The sequence below is a fragment of the Eretmochelys imbricata genome, chromosome 14, assembly GCF_965152235.1.
Source record: "Eretmochelys imbricata isolate rEreImb1 chromosome 14, rEreImb1.hap1, whole genome shotgun sequence".
NCBI classification, from domain to species: domain Eukaryota; kingdom Metazoa; phylum Chordata; order Testudines; family Cheloniidae; genus Eretmochelys; species Eretmochelys imbricata.
The window spans coordinates 47,143,274-47,171,102 of record NC_135585.1 but is presented as its reverse complement, the minus strand read 5'-3'; the positions used below and the strand labels follow the sequence as shown (position 1 = coordinate 47,171,102).

At 53.8% G+C, this 27,829-nt stretch overlaps 1 protein-coding gene across 1 annotated transcript in view; it reads right to left on the bottom strand.

The window, feature by feature from the left end:
- Positions 1–11,846, bottom strand: part of LOC144274275 (E3 ubiquitin-protein ligase TRIM39-like) — a 28,388-nt gene extending 16,542 nt beyond the window's left edge. Inside the window, exons 1-5 of the mRNA XM_077832940.1 lie at positions 11,392–11,846; positions 5,084–5,179; positions 2,022–2,252; positions 1,506–1,528; positions 1,303–1,406 (exon numbers count right to left, since the gene is read on the bottom strand). Coding sequence (XP_077689066.1) covers positions 1,303–1,406; positions 1,506–1,528; positions 2,022–2,252; positions 5,084–5,179; positions 11,392–11,811 — 874 coding nt within the window. The 5' untranslated portion in view covers positions 11,812–11,846. The remainder of the gene's footprint in view (positions 1–1,302; positions 1,407–1,505; positions 1,529–2,021; positions 2,253–5,083; positions 5,180–11,391) is intronic.
- Between the last annotated feature and the right edge of the window lie 15,983 nt (positions 11,847–27,829).

The window sequence follows — 27,829 nt, the reverse complement described above, 5'->3', positions numbered from 1 at the left end:
TCGAGAGCAGCAGGGTCCCCCCCCACCCGCAGGGGAGGGGTCGGCGCTGGGACAACAGGCCGGGCTGGGCCAGGGGCTGGGAGCTCTGGCAGCCAGCGCGGGGCCGGCACCAAGGGCCCTGCTGGAGACCCTGGGCCTGGCCAGCCGGGAGCGGCCAGCGAGTGACTCAGGGCCTGGGGCCCTGCCCAGGACGGGGTTTCCGGGGGGGTGACAGGAGGCTCCCCAGGGGCTGCTGATCCCCTAGAAGGAGGCACGGAGGTGACTGGCTCAGGATCCCCACAGGCTCAGGGGCCAGGGCTGTGGAATGGCCCAGAGCCCAGCCGTGTTCAGGGTCCGGTGGGCACAGACTGGGCTGGGCTGGGGGCAGCGAGGGGGGAGGGGAGCAGGGATGTGCTGGCTCCAGCCAGCCCCAGAGAGGAAGCTGCTTCCCCCACAGCCTGGGGTTCCTGCTCCCCGGAGCCCTGAGATCCTGGCCCTGCAGCCGGCACCCACTGCGCAGCCTCCATCGGCCGGGACAGACACACCCAGCTTGGCCCCTTCGACAGTTCAACTATCACAGACCGAGCTCACTGAGCCTTCCCAGACCCCCTCTCCTCGGCCTTAGCTTCTTATCTGTCCTTCCTCGCTGTCAGGTTTCTGTCTTTGCCCCCAGTCTCCGCGCTGGGGTTGTGGGGAGGGGTTTGGATGGGGGCAGCTCACGCTCAGACACTGTGACAGGATCACACTCTTGTGTGTGAGTCTCACTCACTGAGCAGAAAACCAGTGACCCAACCTCACACTGGGCTGTGCTCAGAGCAGACGAGGGGCCCGTAGGATTCAGCTTGTTACCCAGTAACACACGGCCCAGGTCAGACCACAGCAGCCAGACCGGCCCCTCCTCCAGCTCAGAAAGCTCGACCAGCCTTGGCTAAAGGGGGCTGGAGCAGTGCTGAGCGGTGGCCACACAACACAGCCCTCACGTGTCCCAGGAGCGAGGCATAGACACATCATCCGTTACTAGTCTGTGCAGCTCCCAGCGCAATGTGCCCAATCCAGGCCTCACAGCACCTGGCTCAGGGACACCCATAAACGCAGCCACGGAGGGGTCAGGATGTCACAGTGATGGGGCCTGGTCAGACACCTGGGCAAGTACCAGCAGGTGGCTGTAAGTAGCAGGCAAACTGCCCAGCACTCAGCGCATCAGCCTCCAACTCTCACACAGCTCCAAGCCTGTCAGCTGGGTGCAAGCGTGTCCTGGAGTCCCAGGCTCTGTCCAGCTCCCCAGGCACAATACAGCTCAATGTCCCAGTAGACGCCACTCACCTCCGAATCTCTCCAGCGCTTCCCTCATGTCAAGGGAAATTTTATACACGTTCTTCAGGTCAGTAGAAACAGCTTCTGGTTCCTGGAGTTTCACATTCTCGCTCCTATGAAGAAAACGTCCCATCATCACTCAGCTGCTCTGTACACTCGTCATCCCAGAACCACCACCAAGAATATAAGAGCAATGAACATAGGAAACACACCTGCTCAATGTGCTTTTCACATCCTGAAAGGAAAAAGAGAATTAATGTCCTGTATTAACACAATGTGCATAAAACTGTATGAGTCTTACTCTGGGCATCAAACTTTCATCTTTAAAATAGATCAACCCTCCCAGGCTTCACTGTTTTGAACACTTGTTTCATATATATAGGGGAGACAGGAATTTAGCTAAAGAGTTCTCCCTTCTAGGGACACAACCCATCAGTATCTATGTTTATCGACTGTGTTGGGTCCAATGTTCTGGGGTCAGAGCAGGGATGGGTTCAGCTCAGTATCATTTTTGTATTATCCATTTAATCTCCCACGGCCTCACTGGATCTCCATGAGGAGAATTCCCCTCTAACATGAACTGCAATATTTTGGAACTGATGGAGCCCTTAGCCTGATGTTCTGTTTGTCAGTAAACCACAGAACACATTGACTCTAATTGATGGAATCCAGATCCATGGATCTGAGTTATAATTCTGTATGGGTGGAGAATTTTGATGCCATCTCACCTTCAGCAGCTCTGCAACTGGTTGCTGACATTTCTTCTCTATCTCTGTGATCAGCTGCTGCAGAGAGGAGCTTTGCCGGGAGAGTTTGGTGACATTTTCCTGTAGTCTCTGCAGAGTCTTTTTCTCCTCCTGCTCCAGGCTCTGCAGAAGCAGCTGCTCCTCCTCTCTCAGCAGTGTGTGCAGTTTGTTAAATTCACCTGAAATCATCTCTCTCTTATTCTTCACTTTCCCCTTGAGATAGAAAAATAGGAAAGGCACAGAGAAAATGTGAGCCAGATGTTGAGTTACACAGAGCGGGCCTCTGTCCAGGAAGCAGGTGATATTCGACCAGTATCAGTTTTTAAGGGTATTTACTTCATATGGCCAGTTCCGTAGTGGGGTTGTCTCGGGTGCTTTGTAAAGACGCAGTATGTTATTGCAGGTGGCACGGGATGGACACAGTGGAGTGGGGAGAAATCGAGGGGACAGTAAAGATTTACAGGGGGCTATACAGGGCGTCCGTGGGGGGATTTGGGTGCCAAGTGCCGGGAACTCAGACACCCAGGGGACCCATCACAGTGGGATGTGGGCAATGTTCCTTCTTTGACAACCAGCTCCCAGGGCTGCAATGTTCAGGACCTAGGGCTGGTGCTAATATTCCTTTGGGTGCCATCCTGGGGCTCACATGGGTGTGGGGCGCCCAGGGCATTGTCAGCACTGGCTTTGGCCTCACCCAGCCTAGTCGAGTGCCCCATGCCCATGTGCCCAGTGCCCCTGGGATCGCAGCCTTTAGGGAGCCCTCTAGGCTCACACAGCAGTGGGCTGCTGATGCCAGCTGTGTCCCCACCTGCTTTCTCAAAGGAGCCGTGGGAACGATGCTGAGCCGGTGCTGATCCTGGCAGGGGGACGGGCTGGCTGCTCTGCACTGGCCTCTCTAGCTCCCCTGCAGCTCAGCCCAGAGCTGCTGGGTGACCCTGGGGTGAGCCTGCCCCCCAGTGTGACTCGGGCCACAGTGATGTTGGGAAAAGTCCCTCTTCCTCTCCCTGAGATGCCAACAGGGCCAGGGGCTTCAGCAGCTTCCCCAGCCCCTGTCCCCTGCCCCCAGAGCCCTCCTCACCGAACCCCAGTATGTGAGTCCCCAGCCCTTCCCCCCACCAGTCTGTGCCCTGTGCTGACCCCCCTCCCCTTCCCTGTGCAGGGCTCTAACCCGTCTGTCTGTCCGGCTCCCTGTGTGGTGGGGGAGGGGCCGTGCTCAGTTCTGTGTCTGAAGAGGCAGCTGCTTGAGCGCTGTAACGTCCACCTCCTACCTCTGCCCCGGCTGACCCGAGCCCCCAGCTCAGCCCTCCAGCACCCCTGGGCCCCTCTGCCAATGGGCTTTGGACACCCACTCATCCCCCAGACGACCCCCACCCCGCCCTTGGGAGCGCTGCAGCCACAGGGCACTCAGACAACTCGGGTACAGCCCTGACAAGCCCCAGCCCCCTCCGGAGCCCCTGTGGGCACCTGCCCGAGGCTTTGTGCATGTGGCCTGGACCCTGCAAAGGGCCGTGGGCCTGCAGCCTCCTTCCCCTCCCGCCCCCTGGGAGCTGTTGAGTTACAGCTAATTCAAGTCGTGCAGTATTATGATATCCCCTAACGTCTCCCCCCATCAGACACAGACAGCGCATCCTTCATGGGGGCCTGTCACCTCCCGGGCCCTGCTCCCGCCCGTGGGGATACTCCCCACCTGGCTCAGGCCCATGACGGCCCCTCTCAGTGGGTAACTGGCCGCCCCTGCTGGGCCTCATCTCACAGTCGCTGGGGCTGCAGTTACTCTGCACCGAGTGACACTGATCATTGGGCTGTGACCTCTGGTGCTGTGGGACGTAACTCGCTCTCTCTGGGCGATAATCAAGAGTTTCAGAACCACCCCAGTGACTGTCCCAAGGTGCAGCCGCCTCCATGGCACCAGCTGGGAACTTTGCCGGACACATTCAACACGGCTGTTAATTGTTATGCACCTAAATCCCTTTTGTCTGAGGAACTGAGCACCAACTGCTTCCGGTGCGGGCAATGGGAGCTGCTGCGGTTCTGTCCTCTGTAAACCAGCCCACTTCCGCCGGACTCTAAACATGGCTTCAGGTGCAGAACCAGAGGCACCCAGCTCTGAGCATTTCAGCTCTTGTAAATGGCCATTTTTATCTGACTAGTGGGACACCTGCTTCTCCTCTCCTCCCTGCTGCTCGTGTCTTACTCACGCCCCCAACGCTCTCTGCAGGGATTTCAATGGAAAAGGCAGGTGAACTGGAACGGACATTTTGTCCCATGTGTTCATCACCTGCTAGAGACGAGCACAGGTAAAGTCACAGTAACAGTAGCAGGTGCCTGGGATGAAGTGGCCACGTGATGGCAAGAGAGGCTGTGAGGTGGCCGAGCGCTGCCTGGCTTTACACTGACCTGCCCCCGGCTCTGCTCACTCAGGGGGTGTCCACACTGACCTGAGCCTCCCCAGACAAGATGCTGCGCCCCCCCTCCCCCCTTTGGAGTCCTGCCTGAGCTCCGACCAGAGCCCTCGCTCCCGCTCCTCCCCCGAACCCCGCAGCACCCGCCGCTTGCCGCCCGCCAGCTGTGTGGGGGGCCCCGCCACTTGCTCCTCTCCGCCCCTCCCCTGTCACTCGCCCTTAAGGCAGGAGGGGGCAGAAAGGAGCAAGAGGCAGGCGAGGGGGCCTTGCAGGAGGGGGTGGGGGAGAGGAGCGAGCTGCAACAGTGAACGGGGAGCCCTTGGGAAGGGGGCTGGAAGGGAGTGGGGCCGGGCATGGGGCAGAGCAGGAAGGGAGCGTGGTCGGGGCCTCGGGGAGAGGAGGCCAAATGGGGGTGGAGCAGTGGGCAGGGCGATGATCCAGGCACCGGGGAGGTTCCGGCACTCACGCCCGGCCTCCCCAAACGCCGTAGGCATCCGCTGCCCATGGCCGGCACCAAGCCTGTGCAATGGAGCAAACAACTAGAGCAGGTTCATAGCCTCATCCTGGAGCTTTAGGGGCCCCGGCATTCCAGGGAATGCTGCAGGGGGAAGGGCTCAGGGAGGAATAAACCCAGACACCCACCTGCCACTCTGTAGTTTTCTTTTTCTCTTTAGACATCAGAGCCAGGGCCTCTTCCAGCTCCTTCCTCAGAGGGCCCAGGGCTCCCTGGAGTTTCACCTGCAGGGGCATCGTGCGTGATAAATGGCCATTAGTCTGCCTGTCCAATGGACAGCACTATCCATATTGGCATTTCATACAGGAGCAGTAAAATACCCTGGAAGCGAGCAGCAGACTCGGCCCTAACGGCCTCATGGGAGCTGAGATGCCAGTCTCAGAGTGGGGGCTCTGCTTCGTGCAGACACTCAGGACTTCTGAAGTCCTGTGTTTTAGCTAAAGTTTCCCATCCCTGAGCACAGGCCAGAGGGGAAATAGCTGGGAAGGTTCTGAACGATCCCTCCTGCCAGTGAGAGTGAAGAGGTTGGGACAGCACCTCACTCCACTGTACCCCAGACCCAGGCCAGGAACAAGACCCCACTGTGCTCTCGTCTGTCCAGGCTCCCATGTGGCCTCCCTCAGGCAGCAGCTGAGCACCTGAGCCAGTGCAGTCCCGTTAACTGTGCAGGGTGAAGCTGTGATGTGGCTGGAGGTCAGTAAGGAACAGGGAACACACTCGGTCTGGGGGAATGGGCCACCCATAATTATAACGGCTCCAGAGCTGTAATAACCCAGGGCTCCCTTCCCCTTTGACAGCGTGTGATTCATTCACACAGCACAGCAACGTGCTTCTGCCCCGTCAGCCCCGCTCTGTGCAACACCCCTGGCAGCCCCCCAGAGTCCCCTCCTGAGCCCCCGCCAGAGATCTCCCCATTTCACTCTCTTTTCACAGAGCCCTGGAGTTCTCTCCTCCTCCCTGCCCAAGGGCCCAGGCTGCAGCTGGTGCCGAGAGCTCCTGGGGTGCTGTTCAGCTGACACCCCTGCGGTGCTGCTGCAGGGAAGCAGTGAGGGAGGGAGAGAGCCAGCAGGGGCTAGTGAGAGCCAGGAGGTGGAAAAGCAGCCTTTGCATCCAGCAAAACAGCTTCATAAATGAGCAGGGATCAGAAGGCGGAGCGGGGGAGGGCGGGAAAATGTGGCTGGATTCTTTGAAGCTCCACCCACAAATAAGCTCTGCCCATGTGAGTCACCAAAAGGAGACACCATGATCTGTTCACAGTAGATGGTGCAATGTTCGGAACAGGATGAAGTTGCTGATGGGCTCCAAGGGCTCCTGGGGCCTGGCTCCCCTCCTGGGGCTAGAATATACCCCTGGACTCTGCTGGACTCTCTGGGCCGGGTCCTCCTTTACTGGGGGGAACAGAAGAGGTGGCATCTCCCAAACATCACCCACTTGTGGCACCGGAAGGAGGCGTCACTGGCAGTAAATGGTGCCGAGCTGCAATTCTCCTTCTCCGCTTGCACAGGGGAACGAAATAATTAACAGTGTTGATATTTAAATGATCATCCCTGAGCTCACCCCTCACTGAGGCAATGGGGCCATTCACACCTCTCAGAGCCGCTGTGCCCAGCTCTCTGCATCCCCTACATCTGGGTCACAGTTTTGAGGTTTTCTTCACAACCAAAACAGCTGGAGACTCAGTTTAAAGCAAAGTGAAAGCTGAGATCCCGGAGAACACGGCAGGTGCTTCGCGGGAGAAGTGCCAGCACTTCCCGGCTGTCTCTGAGCCCTGTCAGTGAGCACAGAGGCTTGGGCCTGATCTTAACGTGACACTTCGGCCCTGGCTTCTGTGCTGCCGGGCTGTAGCTGTGCTGCTGAAGCCCCTGTAGTGTCAACGTGGCCTGCGAGTTCCTGGGGCAGAGAAGCAGCTCAATGAACAAGGGACTTGGAGCAGAAATTTGGGACAGTTCAGGCCAAACTGAGGGTGTCAGTGAGTCTGGTCCCTGTGGGGAGGGAATTCAGGCCATTTCCCTCCCTTCCTTCTGCAACCCTGGGCAGGGCCCTAACATCAGCCCATGTCCTCCCCTCTCTCCCGGGGTGAGGGCAGGGAACCTCAGCAGCGTCTCATCCCCGGCCTCCCACTCTCCAGCCCAGACACAGCCCCAGATGGGATGGGAGCAATGACATGTTTCTTTAATGTGGTTCCAGAACCGTGTTGTCCCACCCACGCTGTCAAAATCCAACCGTGTCAGGACACAGGTGGCCCCAACTTTGTCAGACAATTATAATACCCTGGTGTGTACATCCATGGTGTACCTAAGCTGTAAGACCCCACCTCATCCTACTAATGTTATCTGGGCTAATGGCTGCAGAAGTCAATATGAGTGGAGCAGGGCTGCTGGACAGGGAAGAGCTGAAGGAGGAGAGAAGAACAGGACATGGGGAAAGAAAGAAAGAAAGAAAGAAAGAAAGAAAGAAAGAAAGAAAGAAAGAAAGAAAGAAAGAAAGAAAGAAGAGCAGGACACAGGTACCAGCTGTGGCTTTCTGTGCCACTGACATGCAGGGATGAGTCAGGGTCCAGATTGTTTCATGTTCAAGCAGGGTCTGAATGAGCTCTCCCCTGACAGCTGGCTGGGGAGGGGAAAAGGCTTCAGGTGCAGACTGTATTTACAGGTTTCAGAGTAACAGCCGTGTTAGTCTGTATTCGCAAAAGGAAAAGGAGTACTTGTGGCACCTTAGAGACTAACCAATTTATTTGAGCATGAGCTTTCGTGAGCTACAGCTCACTTCATCGGATGCATACCGTGGAAACTGCAGCAGACTTTATATACACACAGAGAATATGAAACAATACCTCCTCCCACCCCACTGTCCTGCTGGTAATAGCTTATCTAAAGTGATCATCAGGTTGGGCCATTTCCAGCACAAATCCAGGTTTTCTCACCCTCCACCCCCCCACACAAATTCACTCTCCTGCTGGTGATAGCCCATCCAAAGTGACAACTCTTTACACAATGTGCATGATAATCAAGTTGGGCCATTTCCTGCACAAATCCGGGTTCTCTCACCCCCTCACCCCCCTCCCAAAAACCACACACACAAACTCACTATCCTGCTGGTAATAGCTCATCCAAAGTGACCACTCTCCCTACAATGTGCATGATAATTAACCAATTTGTTTGAGCATGAGCTTTCGTCCAATTTATTTGAGCATGAGCTTTCGTCCAATTTATTTGAGCATGAGCTTTCGTTCCAATTTATTTGAATACATGCACATTGTAGGGAGAGTGGTCACTTTGGATGAGCTATTACCAGCAGGATAGTGAGTTTGTGTGTGTGGTTTTTGGGAGGGGGGTGAGGGGGTGAGAGAACCTGGATTTGTGCAGGAAATGGCCCAACTTGATTATCATGCACATTGTGTAAAGAGTTGTCACTTTGGATGGGCTATCACCAGCAGGAGAGTGAATTTGTGGCGGGGGGTGGGGGGTGGAGGGTGAGAAAACCTGGATTTGTGCTGGAAATGGCCCAACCTGATGATCACTTCAGATAAGCTATAACCAGCAGGACAGTGGGGTGGGAGGAGGTATTGTTTCATATTCTCTGTGTGTATATAAAGTCTGCTGCAGTTTCCACGGTATGCATCCGATGAAGTGAGCTGTAGCTCACGAAAGCTCATGCTCAAATAAATTGGTTAGTCTCTAAGGTGCCACAAGTCCTCCTTTTCTTTTTACTGTATTTACATGAACACACGGACTCTGCCCAGGTATCCAGCAGACAGGGCCGTGTTGCCAAAGTGATCAACTGTGGCTGGTGCTGGATTACAGATCACTTCAGTATGGAATGTGGGGGTAATGAAATAGGGTTCTCTTTACTGTGTGAGGAAAGGGCAGCGGAGTAGCATTTAGCCCAGGGGTGGCCAACCTGTGGCTCCGGAACCACATGCAGATCTTCAGAAGTTAATATGCGGTTCCTTGTATAGGCACCGACTCCGGGGCTGGAACTGCAGACACCAGCCTTCCAAGGTGCCGGGGGGTGCTCACTGCTCAACCCCTGGCTCTGCCATGGGCCCTGCCCCCACTTAACCCCTTCCCGCCCCCTCCCCTGAGCCCGCTGTGCCCTCGCTCCTCCCCCCCCAGACCCTCCTGCACGCCACGGAACAGCTGATCGGGAGGTGCAGGGAGGAGGGGGAGGCTCTGACCGGCAGGGCTGCTGGTGGGTGGGAGGCACGGGAGCGGGACAGGGGAGCTGATCAGGGGCTGCTGACATATTACTGTGGCTCTTTGGCAATGTACATTGGTAAATTCTGGCTCCTTCTCAGGCTCAGGTTGGCCACCCCTGGCTTAGCCTGTCCCGATTGAGGGGGTCACCCTCCACTGAACTGAACTCACTACGCGGGGGGCTTGGATGCCAGACCCCTGTGAAGTTTAAGAGGAGTGGGGACAGGTGTGCTTGCTGGGCAGTGTGGACTTTACCCAAGAGTCCTAGGCATGGTTTAACTTGCTCCTCTCCTCTGTTCACAGACAGAACTAATTAAGGCTCCATTCGGAGTCTTTTGTTTTGTTAAGTGATCACTAGAGCTGAAATCACTTGATGTGGGACAGCTTTTCTGCCCAGCCTGCTTCAGCAAGGACGTTCCCCCACTAAGAGTTGAAAATCACTAAGAGCAGCGTAGAAACTAGGGTTTTGCGCAAAAGGGGACTTTTTCTGCTTTAAATTGCAAGTGTAGACATGCCCTGATCTGCAGAGGTTATAGCAGAGAAGCAGGTGATGGCTGGCAGGGCGGCCGGTGGAGTGGGACAATGGGGTGTGTGGTAGGGTGGTGACACTAGAGCTAGTACTTGGACCAGGGCCGTACCTAGCCATTTGGGTGCCCTACGCAGCCCCCCGTGTGGGGGGGGCTGTGTGGGGCCCCAGGCCACCCCCCCCGCCAGGGTATGGATGGCAGGAGCTGTGGGGGGCCACTTTTGGGGGCCCCACAGGCCCAGAGTGGCCCTGGGGATTAGCAGGGGGCCGGGAGGAGCCTGCCCCGCTTCCCTTGCCCCGGCCCTAGCCATGTCGCTTGGGTTGGGGAAAGGATCGCCTCCCGCTCTCACCGGCGGCGGGAAGCGGAGCGCCGTGGCTGGGATCTGGCGGAGTAGATTGGGCTGGGGCCCGTCTGCTCCACTTCCCGCCGCTGCTGGTGAGTGCGGGGTTGCTGGGGGAAGAGGTGGAATGGGGGTGGGCCGGGGGCAGAGCAGGGGGGAAGGGTAAGAGGCAGGTTGGAGGGAGTGTCTGGAGCCCCACACCCCCGTAGGAACGGCCCTGCCCCTTGCAGTGGGCGCAGCCCGCGGGGGGCTGGCTGAGGGAAAGGGCTGGTTGCCGGGGCTGGTGCTGCCACGTATGCAGCATGCAGCTACGTAGGGCACCATTAAATTTGGGGCAATTTGGTGCCCCAAATTTCATGGTGCCCTACGCAGCTGCGTATGCCTACGGACGGCCCTGGCTTGGACACTGGAGCAAGCAAGGTGCCATCTTCGTCCTCCCCCGCCAACCAGGGTGGGAGGTGAGCTCACACAGATGCATCTCTGAACCCTGAGTCTTCACTGACCAAGGACAGCCACTGTGAGTGGGGTAGGGTCAGGGAGCAGAGAGGGGCAGAGCAAAGGAACTTTTTGTTATGGAAGTCCAGAACATGAGGCAGAAGACACTGACCAACGTACACTGGAGAGGGTGTTTTGCTCATGGTTTTATGTTTATGAATCCTGCGTGTGGCATTTTCCTTAATTAATGCCGGTGACTTCCCTCCTCTCATTTAAAGTTTCTTTTCTGCCATCGGCACCAACTCTGTGGGTGCTCCAGGGCTGGAGCAATCATGGAATAAAAGTAGTGGGTGCTCAGCACCTACTGGCAGCCCCACCGATCAGCTCTGCCCCTGCCCCGCAATGTTTCCTGCCCACTGGCGACCCTGAGACCAGCTCCTCCCCCATCCTCCCAGCGCCTCCCACCTGCCACAGATCAGCTGTTCAGAAGCTGTTCCCAGAAGCTGGGAATGGGTGACAGGGGATGGATCACTTGATAATCACCTGTTCTGTTCATTCCCTCTGGGGCACCTGGCATTGGCCACTGTTGGAAGACAGGATACTGGGCTAGATGGACCTTTGCTCCCACAGGGGATGGCTGTTCTTATGGTCTTATGTTCTTGCTGCCCACTCCACCTGGCAGACGGGTTGTAGGTGCACAAAGAGCCGTCAGCCCTGTTCTATTACGTGTTGGAACTTGCAGTGTTGGAGAAAAAAAAGTTTGGATATTTTCCCATTATCCACAACTCCCAGTGCTCATCCCCTCTGAAAACCAGGCCCCTTTCATTTAGGTGCCTAACCATAGGCAGCCAGGGGTGAATGTTTGTTCTTGTATTGATGGTGGATAAACCTGGTGTCCTTAAGGGGTTTAATTAAGCAAAGTCAACAGCATTTCCTACCTTGTACTCCTGGGCAGCTTCCTCAGTGGGAACCACAGTGTGAGACTTGTGGTCCCGGGATTTCTCACACACCAAGCAAATAGTTTCTCCATCCTCCTCACAGAAGAGTTTGAGACGTTCCGCGTGTCTCTCACACAGATAATCCTGTTGCCCTTTTCCTGGTTTTAACCCCAGTTGTTTGATCCTTTGTAGGATGTTGTTCAGCTGGGTGTTGGGCTTGAACTCCCCTTTTTGGAACCGGGCTCTGCACTGGGGACAGGTCAGGAGTGTCCCCGTTCCCTTCTCCTCACTGTACCAGGTGAGGCAGGCTCGGCAGAAGTTGTGCCCACACGCGATAGTCACCGGCTCCGTCAGATACCCCAGGCAGATGGAGCAAATAGCTTCATCTTGTATTTCCCCTGCTGTAGCTGCAGCGGCCATGGCAGCTGGGTGAGTATCTGTTCTCTCTGCCCTTGGCTGTGCCGTGTGGGCTTGTGCTGACACTGGGAGGGGCCGCCTGCAAGTATCTGCTAGTCCCAGCCACAGAAGGAGACAAAGAAAAAGGAGGAGCCAGGAGTGGGAGAACACAGGAAAGTGAAACTGAAGGAGAGTAAAAGAGGGGGAAGGGCAGGGAGAGGGCTGGAGAGAAGGAATGGATGGAGGTGGGGAGAAGGGATGGGAGAACAGGGGGCAATGGAGAGAGGGGGAAGAATATGAACCAATCTGATGTGTATTGCTGGAAGGCTGGAAGGGAGAGCATATCCCCTGCCCCACAGGCAGGAACTGTCTAACCCATCCCAACACTCCCTGGGGATTGAAGTGGGGACCGACAGCGCTTAGCACAAGTCTCTACAGCTGGAGCTAAAGAGTCAGTTTGTGAAGTTCAGAGCTGTAAAAACCCATAAACCTTGTGCGTCAGCCATCAAGGGGGGTGTGAATGACACACACTCACCAGAGGGTTACAAGTGCACTGAGGGATTTTTCGGCTCCCTCAGGAGAGGAGGGGGTGTCACAAAGCTCAGGTAGAAAGTTAGGGTTACGGATGCTTTGGAAATTTCTGTAAATATAAATGCTACAGGACACTAAGGATTCAAAGCCCCTGTCATTTTGAACCTCACTTTGCTTTGTGTGGCAAGCTTTGGCCAAATTCTCCTGTCCTTTAGACAGTGGAAACCGGAGACCATTTAGGTTATGTCTACACTGCGCAGCTGTTAGCGACAAGGCTGTGTCGACAAAGCGCCGTTTACACTTGCACTTGCCACAGCAAAACTTCTGTGGTTCAGTTGCAAGTGTAGCCTAAGCTACAGCCCCTGAACTCTGCCTTGCCCACAGTGAGGGCACTCTGCAGGCAGGCCGTACAGCGCAGGCTGGCACTGCCTGATGGCACAGCTGAGATTCAATTCCATGCAGAGAACGACATTAAAAAAAAGTTCCGGTGGCGAAGTCAAGCATGTAAACACTGTGAAATGCCAGAATTAAGGTGCATGAACAGCCAGATCACCAGCATCAAGAGTCGACAGCTCAGGTTAGAGCATCAGAGGCAGGATTTTTAGTGCAGTCACAGTAGCTTTATTTCTCTGTGGGCTCCATAGGAGTGTTGACATTGACTCCGATAGAAGCAAGATCAAGCCCTATATCGGCAATCTGGGGGCTTGGGGCCAACTGCGAGAAAGGTCCAGGTGCTGCACCTTGGTTTCTGCTGCATTGTTTTCCCAGAAGCCACTGGTGTCCAGACTTTTTGGCTTACTCTGACAAGCTACAGTTGACCTCATTTTGAAGGTACAGCCTGAGCCTCTCCGTTTTGATGGCACAGTCTGGGGACACACATTGTCAGGCTGTAGGAGGATTCGGGTTTTATCTTTGACCCCTGCCCCTCGTAGTTTATGCAGCTGTAGCCATGGATCTCAGCATGCTCAGAGCTGCACACCTCAGGGGGGCATGGGAAGGAAATGCCTTGGGGACGTTCCCCTCTGGGAGCCCCATGACCCGCTCCTGGGGGCACGCAGATCCCAGAGCTCTTCGGCTTGGTTGGAGGAATTTACAGTGTCTGCCCTGACTCGGAAAGCTGCACATCTCTTCAGCTACCTGCTAAGAGCATCCTGACCATTAACAGCAAGTCGTTGCTGATGTCTGGCTCACAGGCCAGAGAGCCCATCTAGTGGGTTGTAGAGAATGAGACATGGGAGGAGCACAGACATGACGAGAAGTTCATACCAGGGTGGTTTGATCAGGGGTTCATGAGCGCACTGACGCCCGCAAAAACCCTGCAGTGGTGTTTTCTGTCCCACAGGGCTGGGTGTTGTCACCTGGGGGCTCTGACCACTTGCAGCAACACCTTCCACCTCTGCACTGTGACCCTAAACCCAGCCTGGTGGAAAGGGGCAATGGGGGGAGGGGCTATAGAGTGAGCCTGCCCCTCACTCAGCCTGCAATGGGGAGCCAGGCACAGCCCCATGGGACAGGACACAGCACTGCAGAATGAGTGTGGGCTGGGCTCACTCTCCAGCCCCCTGCCCTCTGGCCTCCCCTCGGCACTTGGCTAGGATTGGGGCTGCGGTGCTGAGGCAGAAGGTGCTGTTGTGGCTGGTCTGAGGAGGAGGAGGAGGAGGAGGAAGAGGCAGTGGCTGAGTGAAGTGGTCGTTAGGGAAGCCCATTTGTGCAAAGCCATCCACGATGTCACGCATATTGCCCAGAGTCACGGCCTTTCAGAGTCCAATGGTCAACTTTCCCACTCCGCACTGGTAAGCGGCCGATCAGTAGCAGTCTGGAGTAGCTAGCTTCCACAGTGCAATCACCATGTGCTTCTCCAACGACAGGGCAGCTCTCATTCTCATGTCTTTGGGCTGCAAGGCTAGGGCAAACTCATCACACGGTCCCACGAATGTGGCTTTCCTCATCTAAAAGTTTGGCAGCCACTGCTCGTCTTCCCAGACGTGCATGACGATGTGATCCCACCACTCAGTGCTTGTTTTCTAAGCCCAAAAGCTGTGTTCCACTGTGGTCAGCACCTCCATGAATGCCGCAAGGAATCACGTGTCGTAGCTACTACACATGGGAAGATCAATGTTGCACTCCTCTTGCCTTTGTAGTTTAAGGAATAACTCCACTGCCATTCGTGATGTTGTGACAGTCTGTACCTTAGGGGAACACCCTGCACCCCCATGTTCATCCTTATAACATGATTGTGTGGTATCCAATGCAAAGTTTGTCATCTTGGGTGTCTTTGGAAGGCTCATGATGCACTGAGCATTGTTGTTATAGTAATGTTATAGGTTGTAATTTCAGGTATATAGCTATGAGGCTGAAAATGTGTCCTCATGGCTTAAAAGAAGCTCAGGCAAAACTCTCCAGGAGCAGAGGGGCAGTACACACCTCATCAGGGTATGTATGGGACAAACCCAGCCCAGCTTCACAGGAACAAAGGACACTGGCCTAGGCAGCAACAAAGGATCTATTGGACTCTCAAGTGAGTCACCCCCCTTCCCTTGGTCAGTTTGGGACTACAGTGAGGTAATGCTCACCTGACTCTGAAGCGGGGGGGGGGGGGGGCAAAGCCAAGAGGGAAGAAAGAACACGATAAAAGGGAGAGACCTTTGCCATGCTCTTTCTCTTCCACCTACATCTACAGACACTATCACCAAGTGACTGAAGCACTGATCAAAGGGGAGAGCCTGGTTGAAGGGCAGCCAGCCAGCTGTGGTGAGGCGTATCTTAGTTTGTAAGGGAACTGAAAGTGTTAAGATCAGCTTAGAATGTGTTTTGTTTTTCTTTCATTTGACCAAATCTGACTTCTTGTGCTTTGACTTATAATCACTTAAAATCTATCTTTTGCAGTTAATAAATGTGTTTGTTTATTCTACCTGAAGCAGTGCGTTTGGTTTGAAGCATGTCAGAGCCTCCCCTTGGGATAACAAGCCTGGTACATATCAATTTCTTTGTTAAATTGACAAACTCATGTAAGCTTGCAGCGTCCAGCAGGCGTAACTGGACACTGCAAGACGGAGGTTCCTAGGGTTGTGTCTGGGACCGGAGATATTGGCTAGTGTCCTTTGATTGCAAAATGCAAGCAGCGGCTGGCCAAAAGTGCTCACTCATGTAGCTGGGAGCAGCTTACATGCTAGAGGCTGTGTGTGAACAGCCCAGGAGTGGGGGTTCCCACAGCAGAGCAGGGTAAGGCTGGCTCCCAGACTCAGGGATTGGAGTGACCTAACAGATCACCGGTCTAGACAACACCAGGGGAATGTCACAGTGTCCCATCTATGTGCTTGACTAAGCTGTCTGCAATATGAGGCTACTCATGCATATGTAACCCACTATTTTTTGTGGATGTTGTGTGGACGGTAACAGCCTACTGCTGCTGCCAGCTATTGTAACTAGTTCTTTAGTTCAAGTGGTGAAGAGCTGCGCTGCAGTGATAAAAGACCAGCGTTCAAACCCTTGTGGTGATGTAGGGGATATTCCAATTATACTGAAAATAACTTTTATGTTTTGAACAGTAGGAAATGACTTACCAAAAGCTACATTACCAAAATTGTAAATAACAAGAATTACTGTGGCCATGGGGAGCATTGAGCATTTGCAGGATTCCTGTTTGCTAAGACAACCTAGAGTCAGTGGGGTGTGAGTGTCCTGGGGAGCTGACCCATGCTTAGAGATCAGTGGTAGCTCCTGGGCCCCATATTCAGCATTATTCACAGGGTTAAATGTGTCCAGAGCATCAATGTGGTGACAGTTTATTGTTCAGGCAGATGCCAGGCATAAGGGCGAATGATGATGAGGGGAAACATCTCGGTTGGTGTTTCAAAGGGTAGAGGCCCATCTGAGTGCACTGGAAATGCACATGCAGAAGGGCACAGACATTTGCATGCACAGCTACCAGAACCCCCCTCCCCCCCCCACACTAACGTCCTGGCTCCTCTTCCCTCACTCATTGGAGGAGCCCCATTGATGTCAGGGCACCAATGAGATGGCTCACGTGAACCAGGGCTGCAGGATGGGGCCCACGGGGGGGATTATGCCCACAACCAGCCCGTGCAGCAAGGCCCTTCGCAAGCACATTCTGCAGTCTCCAGGGCAGAAGCAGGTACAGAGCTGAGCTCCCATTTTCAGTGCACGAAGCTCCATCCTCCAGTTCTGAAACTTTGAGCCCATAAGTTAATTCTACATGGAAAGAGACTCTGCCAGTCCTAGCTCTTGCTGTGCTGTTCTCTGCTGCTGGGGCACTTCCCCTCTTCTCACAAACACCCTCCCTGCGGAAATGCCGGGGCTGCAGCTCCCCACACACTAGACATGGTTCCTTTAACCCTTCAGCTGCTGCAGATACTAACTCATCCACCTCCCACTCTGGAGCACAAAGGGCCAGAGTCTTGGGCCAGGCTGAGCTGCTATTTCAGCAGGACCTGAAGGGACCAGGGCAGAGTGCAGTGGAGACATTTTCAGCCCCATCTGGGCCTGATCTGGAGATTAAAACCCTGCAAAAATTCCTGCCACAGAACGAACTTTGAAAGGCTCCACCCCCCGCCCACCCCCTGCCATCCTCAAAGACCTGAGGAAATTCATAGATTCGGGGGAGGGGAACACTTTTGTTAAACTGGAGCTAAAGGCGGCAGGGGAGAGAAGTATAACGGGAGGGGAAAACTCCCCGTACTAAGAGAATATTGTAGTTTTCTCAAAACCACTAAGGTTCAAAAGCCTGGAGATTCTAAGTGAAGGCGACCCTTTCAAAACACACCCCAGTATTGGACAGTCTGCCAATGCACAGTTAGGTCACCAAACAACCCAGGTTCTGTCCTGTGCCAGCACCAACCTCTCACCCCCACCCCAGTGAACCATTTGTGTGTCCTGGGCACGGAGTGGGCTTCTATGGGGGAGGACTTTTTCTAAATGAGCGTTTGTTCATGGAGTTTCCAGGTTGGCGGGAGCTCGAACAGGCCCACAGCCACAGGCCAGGTCTGCACTTGAAAATTAGGTCGACCCAGCTACGTTGCTGAGGGGTGTGAAAAATCCTCACCCCTGAGAGATGCAGCTAAGCCAACCTAGCCCCCGGCGAAGACAGCGCTAGGTCCATGGTAGATTGCTTCTGTCGACCTCGGGAGCTGGATTTCCTACTGTGCTGCTGTAGTGTTTTTAGTGTAGACATGGTCTCTGGTTGCAGAAACCTTAAAGTCTGACAGTCCCCTGGATTTGCATAGTTCATCTACCTGTGCCACAGACCCATCCAGCCATTACCATCTGGCAACGGTTAGGCAAGGGGCGAGTTCAGACTTCTATTTTTCTGTTGAACTCTGTCAATTGTATTACCAGATTGGAAAGGCCAGATCTTGAAGACATTTTGTAAAGGACGAAGTGGTAAAATTCAGACATGACTCGGAAGTGTGGGGCTACAGAGAGGGCTGAATCGAAGGCAAAGCCCAGTTCATGGCCTGAGTGACCACCCCCATGGCGCTGCCCATGGTGACTGAGAATGGAGGTGAGTGGGAGGTTGGATGTGGGGAGATTAGGAGCTTTGTTTTAACTGTGTTGCGTTTAAGCTGATGGTGGGATATCAGTGAGGACAGAGACAAGGAGACAGACTGGAGGTTTCAGTCTGGACTGACAGAAACAGGCCCAGAGTGGATAGGCTGATCTAGGAGTTGTCAGCATAAAGATGATAATGAAAGCCATGGTTTTTAATGAGATTGCTCAGAGATAAGGTGCAGAGGCAGAAGGGAGGAGGGGAGGTGTGGAGTGAAGCTGAGGTGCATAGACTGTGAGCAGGGGAAGAGGAGGAGTAATAGTTTTACAGTAGTGCCTAGGGACCCCACTCATAGACCAGGGCCTCATTGCGCTAGGTGCTGTACAAAACCAGGACAAACAGAGAGTGGGATGCTTGTGGCTGGGCCCTTCCAGAGATGCATTGGGGACACCACTGGGATGAGCCAATGCCTCTCCTCCAGCCGCCTATCGCAGCACAGTACTGAGGGCAAAGGGGAATTCTGCTGCTGACTTAAGTGGGGCCTGGGTTCTCCCTGAGAGTATCAAGGCTGAAGGTCTCATTGCACTCGGCTGCAGTGACTATCTGTGTCACTGATCTCCAGCTCTTCCAGATCACTCTCAGCCAGTTAAAGTGACTTTGCACCATAAGTGCAGTTTCAAGGGGATTTTGGATGGTGGCTGTCTTTAACTGTAGAATTGTTTCGTTTGTTTCCGAAGCCCTTGCACAGGATGTGGTATGGCTGAAAGAGAATTTATAGCTGTACGGCTCACGCTCTGACTACAGCCGGCCTTTACGTCCTCTGAAGGTTCAGTTTCTAAGACACCAAGGCTGAGAATTGGTCTGAATTCAACTAAAAGAAATTCAGTTAGGACAAGTGCAAAGTATTTCATTTAGGAAGGACAAGTCAAATGCATAACTACAAAATGGGGAATAGCTGGCTAGGAGGTAGTACGGCTGCAAAGGATCTGGGGGTCATAGTAGATCACAAATAATAATAGGAGTCAACAATGTAACAGAACTGTGAAGAAGGCTAATATCAGTGTGGGAAGTATTAACAGGAGTGTTCTGTAAGACAGGGGATGTAATTGTCCCTCACTGAAGCCTCAGATGGAGTACTGAGTGCAATTCTGGGTGCCCCTCTTTAGGAAAGATGAGTCCACAGGTGAGCAACAAAAAATGATCAAAGGTTGAGAAAACCTGACCTCTGAGGAAAGGTTGAAAAAACAGCTAGGCATGTTTAGTCCTGAGAAAAGAAAGCTGAGAGGGGATCTGAGAACAGCCTTCCAATCTGCTAAGGGCTGCTCCAAAGAGGACTGTAAATAGGCTTCCAAGGGCGGTTGTGGAATCCCCATCACCGGGAGGGTTTAAGAACAGGTTGGACAAACACCTGGCAGGGATGGTCTAGGGTTTACTTGGTCCTGCCACAGCTCAGGGCCTAGATTGATGAGGTCTTGTGGCCCCTTCCAACCCTGTATTTCAATAATTCTGTGATCCCAGACTGATGACAACAGCCCACAAGTTGTCCTGCAGAGAGCAGAAACCAGTAGGAAAGACAAAAATTAAGTGAGTAAGTGGCCAAAACATTAGTGACTAGAACAAAGTGGAGCTAAGGGCAGCAGTCCCTGGCAGTGGTTGAAAGCTGGGGCAGGAGGAAGGGGTGGCAGCCCTTTTAGTGCCCCTGGCCACCACCCTGTTCCCTCTAGTGCACATCAGGTCTGATTCTCCCCTGCCTGTCCCCTTGCGTCGGTGTTCACACCTGTGCAAAGTGAGGGCTAACTTGGTTTTAATGCCACTGTTGGTGTGAGAGGAGAACTCTGGCTGGCAGGGTTTACCCCCCACTCTGCCCAGGCGTAAATGGCAGCAGGAGGGGCAGGGCAGGGGAGAATCCTGCCACTGCTGCTTAAGGCCCCGGCTGACAATCAGCATCTCCTTCCTCCTGATCACTCGCATGCAGTGGACCTTTCCGGAGGAAGCCCGGTGACCATGTGAGTTTCGTTCACTACAAACTGTCTCTCTCTCCTGCTACTGCCCTGCCCGCTGCCTTGCTCAGCGGCTCTGCTTCTGCCCTCACACTGAATCCCACACACAGCCCCAGCTCTCTCTCTGGGGACGTCTACGTTGCAGCTGAAGGTGGAATTTCCAGCTGGGGTAGATGTACCACGTAAGCTTTGACTGAGCTTGTGAGCTAAAAAGACCAGTGTCGCTGTGGCAGTGGGGGCAGCTGGAGAGGCTGGATGCTCAAGTATCTACCTAGAGTCTGGGGTGGGATCGTACTTGGGTGTCTGGCCTATCCCACCACCCGCACCATCACGGCTACTCTGCTATTTTAGGTGTTGTACCTTGACCAAAGCCAGCACGTGTACATCTCCCCTGATCCCTTTAGGATCCCTTGATGAGGGGGCAGGTCTAATTCAGCGAGATCAGGGGGTTAAAAAGCCAGCTCATAAACAACCAGAGGAGCTAGTGAAGAGAAGCAGCAAACAAGGGAGTTCTGTGAGGGAATTTAGAAAGGGAGCGTGATAGCCAGATACACCGAATAAACAGTCTCTAAACTCCCTCCAGCCCTCAAGAAAGAAAAACACATACAAGGAGCAAACATACAACCCCCCTTACAAGAATCAAAGTAATGCAGGCAGAAATCCAGCAGCAGGATGGGGGCTCTCCAGTTCATTACACTGAATGCAGTGTGTGTTATTACCTCCCCTGTGGGCAGGTGGCGTATGTGGGCATTAGGTGCAAGCAACCCCTGGCCCCCAGCGACCGAGTACAGGCTCTGGAGACCGGAGTGGCGGAAGGTTAATGGGGAGACATACATACACTGGAAGGAGAGATACCGGGATTTCTAAGACCATAGATAAGCCCCACGCAGGGAAACCCCACACCGTCAGACGCTCCCAGGGTGTGAACTATGGATGGAGGCTCCGGGTGTACAAGCCTTCCTGCTGCCTGTGTCACAGATTTCTACGCCCCAGGAAGGGTCGGGGGTGCGGGCTGTAGCTGTGCTGTCCGGTTTGCCACCTTCTTTGCTTGTGGGGAATGATGTTCTGGCTGTGAACACAGAAGGGCTGAATCAGCCCCCTCAGGTAGCTCCAACAGGCAAAAGGATGTGAGCAAAACCGCAGACAGAACAGCTGATGGGGAAAGGGGGGGTCACATTCCCTGGTTAGACTCCCAGAGCATGGGCAGCGCGTTCAATAGGCAGGGGAAGGCTGAGCCTGCCCAACCGGCCCCGCATGGCCCCACCCATGCTCCGCCCAGAGGCCCCCTCCCTCCGCTGCTACTTGGCCCCAGCCCAGGCAGGCTGCTCCTCTCCCAGGAAGGGAAGCCGGCTGGGGCTGGGGGTAGGGCAGCTGGGACTTGGTGTAGCTGGGGCTGCCCAGTGCCGGGGGGGGCCCTGGCACTGGGGCCATGCCACCCAGCGCTCCAGAACTGGGGGCAAAGGGGGGCTGCCTGCCACCTGCCACTCCAGGGCTGGGGGGGGTGTCTGCGCCTTCCCCGTGCTCTGGGGGGCTGCTGCTCTGAGGCTGGGTACCGCTTTGTGCCCCGGGGGGCTGCATGCCATCTGCCAGCCCAGTGCTTCGGGGTTGTGGGGGCCAATCAGTGCTCTGGGCAGTGCTCACGACTGCAGGGGGATCTGGCCTTGGGGGAAAGTGGAAGTGGGGACCATGGCCTCAGGTGGAAGTGGTGGCCAGGGGCCTAGCCTCCCTGAGCCGGTCACTCACCCACCGCCCATGTCCCAGAGCAATTAGGTGACACCCCCAGGTTTGCAGGCAAGTGGGTGAGATCGCTGCTGCTCCAGAGAAGGGACAGAACCTACTGACTGAAAGGGAAATCCGCTGGGCCCTACAGCTCAGCTCAGGGAATTAAACTCTCTGCTAACCCATCAGAGGGACCCAGGAGCTGTACAGACCATGAGGTTGGCAGTGTCTCAGGCCACAAGGAGGGACACAGAGGCAGCTGCAGAGCACTGCCAATCTATGGCACCCAGCCAGGGGAGAAATGCCCAAGCGGTGGATCAGAAGCTGCTTGGGAGATGGTGAAAGATCCTGAGCCAGAGGGGAGAGGGAATTCAGCTCACCTTGACTCAGGGGGTGGGGAACCTCCGTCCAGCATTGGGGCAGCTTAGGCACTGCATGGGAGGAGAGAGGGGGAGAACCAGGTCAAGTTTATATGCAAAGGTTTGGGGATCTAGCAGGGGTAAGAATTGGCATGAGAAAGTTCAGCCCCATGGGATCTGAACTGAGAACTTATTCAAGATGGTTGACAAGCGACTCTATGGATTTTGGAAGAATGTTTGCTGGCTTACTAGCAGAATGTTTGTTATCTAAACACACCTTATGGAATTAGAATAAACTTTCTTGAATTAAGTTAGACCTCATTGAATTAGGGTTAATACTTTTGGGGTCCATTGTCTTAAAATTGCAGTTGTGTGAGTGTTGCTGTTGCATTGTATGTAGGGAGGGGGGATGCTAATGAACTTCCCCCATTATCAACCCTTGAAGTCGCTCTTTCCCCCACCCCCCAAGTCTGCATATTCTAGTTGGAACTGGATTCTGTAGAGACCCAGAGACAAAGAAAAGCTTTTTGGATAAAAGCCTGAGTTTAAAATGACACAGGGCCTTCTTCCTGGTCCAGCAAATGGACAGAACCCTGGTCCCCCCGAGGGCCCCAATCCTTAGGGGAGGATTGGAAGGACTTGGCCTGCTGAGGCCTCATAACATTGGGTGCTTGTTCTGAGCTGAAGCTCTGAGGAGCTTGAACCACAAGGAAACCCCTAGGGTGGGGGGATGCCCGATAAGCTTATTAGCATGTGTGTAGGTCCTTCTATTATTTTTAATGTCATCTTTTTACCTTAAGAATAAAGCTAAGCTTGCTTAGAAAGAGCTGGGTGGTTGTTTATTCCTGTAGCAATTACACTGTATCCATCTCTGAAGGGAAATCAAGCAGGTGTCCGAGGGCAACCTGTCTGGGCTGGGAATTACACAGTGAAGACAGGGCACTGTGCAGCCTGGACTTACCCTGGTGAGAAGGGAGAATGACTTGGGTCTCCACCCAACCGAAGCAATGGCTGGGGAGCTGGGAGCCTGAGAGTGGGTGCCCTTGCTGATTCACTGAGGGGAGATACAGGTGCAGTTGCCCTGAACTGTGACACCTATTTCTGTGAGAGGGGCAGGGCTTAGGACACATCCTGCTCGTCAGCATCACCCACTGGCTACCTTAGGAGGTGTCACAGATCCACAGGATCCGTGCTATGTCCCCAGCTTTGAAACAATCTCTAAGAGGAATCAGTTCAGTGTGCCAGACCCCCTTGGGGGTCTCACCGCCTCCTTACACTGAGCCTCTGAGCTCCAGCACTCCTGCTTCACACGAGGAGCTCTGTTCAGCGAGTCCAGCTGAGCTAGACTCCTGGGGGAGACTCGTCCACTCTTCAAAGACTAATGCACCTCATCTGGCATTTGCAGTGACACTCAAACAACATTGTCCAAAGAGTAGGATTTATTAATCATCTGGAAACAGCATAGGAAGTCCTTAGGTCAGCACAGAGAACTGAGGGTTAAAGCATAGACCTTTGTATGCGGGTGCAATTCATCCCGTCATCCAGATCATTCATAAAGATGCTGAACACAACAGGCCCCAGGACCATCCCCTGGGGCACTCCCCTTGATACCGGCTGCCAACTAGACATGGAGCCATTGATCACTACCCGTTGAGCCCGACGATCTAGCCAACTTTCTATCCACCTGATAGTCCATTCATCCAATCCATACTTTTTTAACTTGCTCGCAGGAAAACTGTTGGAGGCTGTATCAAAAGCTTTGCTAAAGTCAAGAGATATCACATCCACCGCTTTCCCCATATCCACAGAGCCAGTTATCTCATCATAGAAGGCAATCAGGTTGGTCAGGCATGACTTGCCCTTGGTGAATCCATGTTGACTGTTCCTGATCACCTTCCTCTCCTCCAAGTGCTTCAAAAGGGATTCTCTGAGGACCTGCTCCATGATTTTGTTGGGGACTGAAGTGAGGCTGGATGGTGTGTAGTTCCCGGGTTCTCTTTTTTCCCTTTTTTAAAGATAGGCACTCCAATAGTCCAGGACCTCCCCCGATCACCACGAATTTTCAAAAATAATGGCCAATGGCTCTGCAATCACATTAGCCAACTTCCTCAGTACCCTTGGATGCATTAGATCTGGACCCATGCACTTGTGCATGTCCAGCTTTTCTAAATAGTCCTTAACCTGTTCTTTCACCACTGAGGGCTGCTCACCTACTCCCCATGCTGTGTTGCCTAGTGCAGCAGTCTGGGACTGCCCTTCTCTGTGAAGACCGAGGCAAAACAAGCATTGAGTACTTCAGCTTCTTCCACATCATCTATCACTATGTTGCCTCCCCCTTTCATTAAGGGTCCCACACTTTCACTGACCTTCTTCTTGTTGCTAACATACCTGTAGAAACCCTTCTTGTTACCCTTCACATCCCTTGATAGCTGCAACTCCAATTGTGCCTTGGCCTTCCTGATTACACCTCTGCATGCTCTAGCCATACTTTTATACTCCTCCCTAGTCATCGGTCCAAATTTCCACTTCTTGTCAGCTTCCTTTTTGAATTTAAGATCACTGAAGATTTCACTGTTAAGTCAAGCTAGTCGCCTGCCATATTTCCTATTCTTTCTGTACTTTGGGATGGTTTGTTCCTGGGCACTTAATAAGACATCTTTAAAATACAGCTAGCTCTCCTAGACTCCTTGCCCCCTCATATTAGCCTCCCAGGGGATCCTGCCCATCAGTTCCCTAAGGGAGTGTAAGTCTGCTTTTCTGAAGGTTAGGGTCCGTATTTTGCTACTCTCCTTTCTTCCTTTTTTCAGGATCCTGAACTCAACCATCTCATGGTCACTGCTGCCCAGGTTGCCACCCACTTCTACTTCCCCTACCAATTCTTCCCGGTTTGTAAGCTGTAGAGGAGCACGGCCCCTAGTCGGTTCCTCCAGCACTTGTACCAGGAAGTTGTCCCCAACACTCTCCAAAAACTTCCTGGATTGTCTATGCACTGCTGTATTCCTCTCCCAGTAGATGTCAGGGTGATTGAAGTCCCCTATTAGAACCAGGGCCTGTGATTTGGAGATTTCAGCTAGTTGTCTGAAGAAAGCCTTGTTTATCTCATCCTTCTGGTCTGGTGGTCTATAGCACATACCCACCACGACATCATCCTTGTTGCGCTTGCCTCTAAACTTAACCCAAAGACTCTCAACAGGCTTTTCTCCAGTTTCATACTGGAGCTCTGAGGAATCATACTGCTCTCTTACATTCAGTGAAACTCCTCCACCTTTCCTCCCGTACCTGTCCTTCCTGAACAGTTTATACCTCAGACTATGGGACTTCTGCATAGCCCATGTCATCTCCCAGAGGGCCTTCCACCTGCCGGGTGTCCGCAACACACGAGCCGATCATTTGAGCAGGGACTTCTCCTCCCAACATGAGTGGTCTCTCCACCCAGAAGTGGCTCACCAGCTCTTCCAAGCGTGGGGAACACCCCAGGTGGACCTGTTCGTGACGACGAAGAACAGGCGTTGCCCGCGGTTCTGTTCTGGGGGGGTCTGGGACGGGGCGCTATCTCAGATGCCCTCCTCCTGTCCTGGTCAGATCAGCTTCTCTATGCCTTCCCCACATTCCCTCTCATCAGCAGGGTCCTGGAGAAAGTAAAAATGGACAAGGCATGGGTCCTCTAATTGCCCCAGCATGGCCCCAGCAGCATTGGTACGGGACCCTCATGGGCCTGACACTGGCCATGCTGAGGCCACTGCTGCTCCGCCCGGACCTGCTCTCCCAGGACCGGGGCCATCTCCTCCATCCCAACCTAGCGGCTCTCCACCTCATGGTGTGGCTGCTCAGTGGCTAGGCGGGAAGGAGCGGACATGTTCGGAGGGGGTCCAGTGCATCCTGCTGGAAAGCAGACAGTCCTCCACATGCCGCACCTACTTGGTGAAGTGGTCCAGGTTCTCTAGATGGGCTGCAGAGCAGCGTGTTTCCCCAGTGGCTGCCCCAATCCAGCTTATCCTAGACAACCTAGGGCCTGGCACCCTCATCAGTCAAGGTGCACCTGGCGGCCATATCGGCCTTCCATCCTCCAGTGCAGGGACACATGGTGTTCTCCCATGCTATGACTGGACGTTTCCTTAAGGGACTGGACCATCTTTTTCCATATGCTAGGCCCCCTGTCCCACAGTGGGACCTGAACTTGGTGTTATCCCATCTCACGGGGCCCCCGTTTGAACCTCTGGCCACGTGCTCTTGGTCTCACCTCTCATGGAAGGTGGCCTTCCTGGTTGCTATCACGTCAGCCAGGCGGGTCTCAGAGCTCAGGGCTCTGACCTCCAAAACCCCGTACATAGTTTTCCATAAGGATAAGGTTCTGCTCCGCCCACACCCTGCATTCCTCCCTAAGGTGGTCTCCGCCTACCACATGGGCCAGGACATTTTCTTGCCTGTCCTCTGCCCCAAGCCTCACTCGTCCTATGAGGAACACTGCTCCACATGCTTGACGTGCTTATGGCACTGGCCTTCTACCTGGAATAGACTAAGCCATTCAGAAAGTCATCTCAACTGTTTGTTGCCTCGGCTGAGTGCATAAGGGGTCGGTCGATTTCCACCCAGCGCCTCTCCCATTGGATCACCTCATGCATTCACACCTGTTATGATCTGGCGAGTGTTCCTCCACCACCGATTGTGAAGGCATACTCGACTTGGGCCCAGGCCTCATCGGCTGCCTTCCTGGCTCACGTCCCTATCCAGGACATTTGTAGGGCCACAACTTGGTCTTTAGTTCACATGTTTACCTCGCCCTATGCAATTGTCTCCCAAACCAGGGATGACGCCGGGTTCGGCAGGGCCGTATTCCATCCCAGGAATCTGTGAACTCCTACCCACCTCCAACAGATATAGCTTGGAATCACCTATTGTGGAATACACAGAAGCAATCACTTGAAGAAGAAAAGACAGTTACCTTTTCCGTAACTGGTGTTCTTCGAGATGTGTTGCTCATGTCTATTCCACATCCTGCCCTCCTTCCCCTCTGTCGGAGATGTCTGGCAAGAAGGAACTGAGGGTGGAGGGAGCACGCAGCTCCCCCTAAACCGCGCCATGGAAGCGCCACTCCAGGGTCACCGGGGTGCTCCCCCTATGGGTACTGCTAGGGGAAACACTTCCAGCACCAGTGCACGTGGCAAGCACACACACCTATTGTAAAATAGACACGAGCAACACATCTCAAAGACCACCAGTTACGGAAAAGGTAGCTGTCTTTTCTTATCGCCACCAGCTGCCTTCAACACATGTAGCTTCACCACACCACCCAGCCCTGCAAACTATTATCCACTGCACTCAACCCCCATCACCATGCATTTTAGCCAGCCAGAAGTGCAACACTCATTGCACAGCACTCCAGACAGGAAGACTGAGTATGAGAACAGGACATACGCAATCTGTGATTGAACCATTCCCCACCCCACTCCCTTGCCCTTTCTGTTTCCCAAGCAATCGTGTTCCTTTTCAATAACTGAATTTTATTTTCAATAAATGGCTTTTTTGCCTTTGAAAACATTCTTTATTATTGCATTAAGTAAAAGATACCTTAGCCCATGAAAGCAACAGGCACTGCAAGTCAGTGTCACAAGCACAGATTCCTACTAACATTGGAACCACTGCACTTCACTCTCGTGCAGGGCACCAAACATTACTGATGGCTTTCAGCCTCAAATTGCTTCCTCAAGGCATCCCTAATCCTTGCAGCCCTGCGCTGGGCCCCTCTAATAGCCCTGCTCTCCGGCTGTTCAAATTCAGCATCCAGGTGTTGAACCTCTGAGTTCCATGCCTGAGTGAATCTTTCACCCTTCCCTTCACAAATATTATGGAGGGTACAGCATGCGGACATAACCACAGGGATGCTGTCATCGACCAGGTCCAGCTTTCCATACAGGCAGCACCAGCGG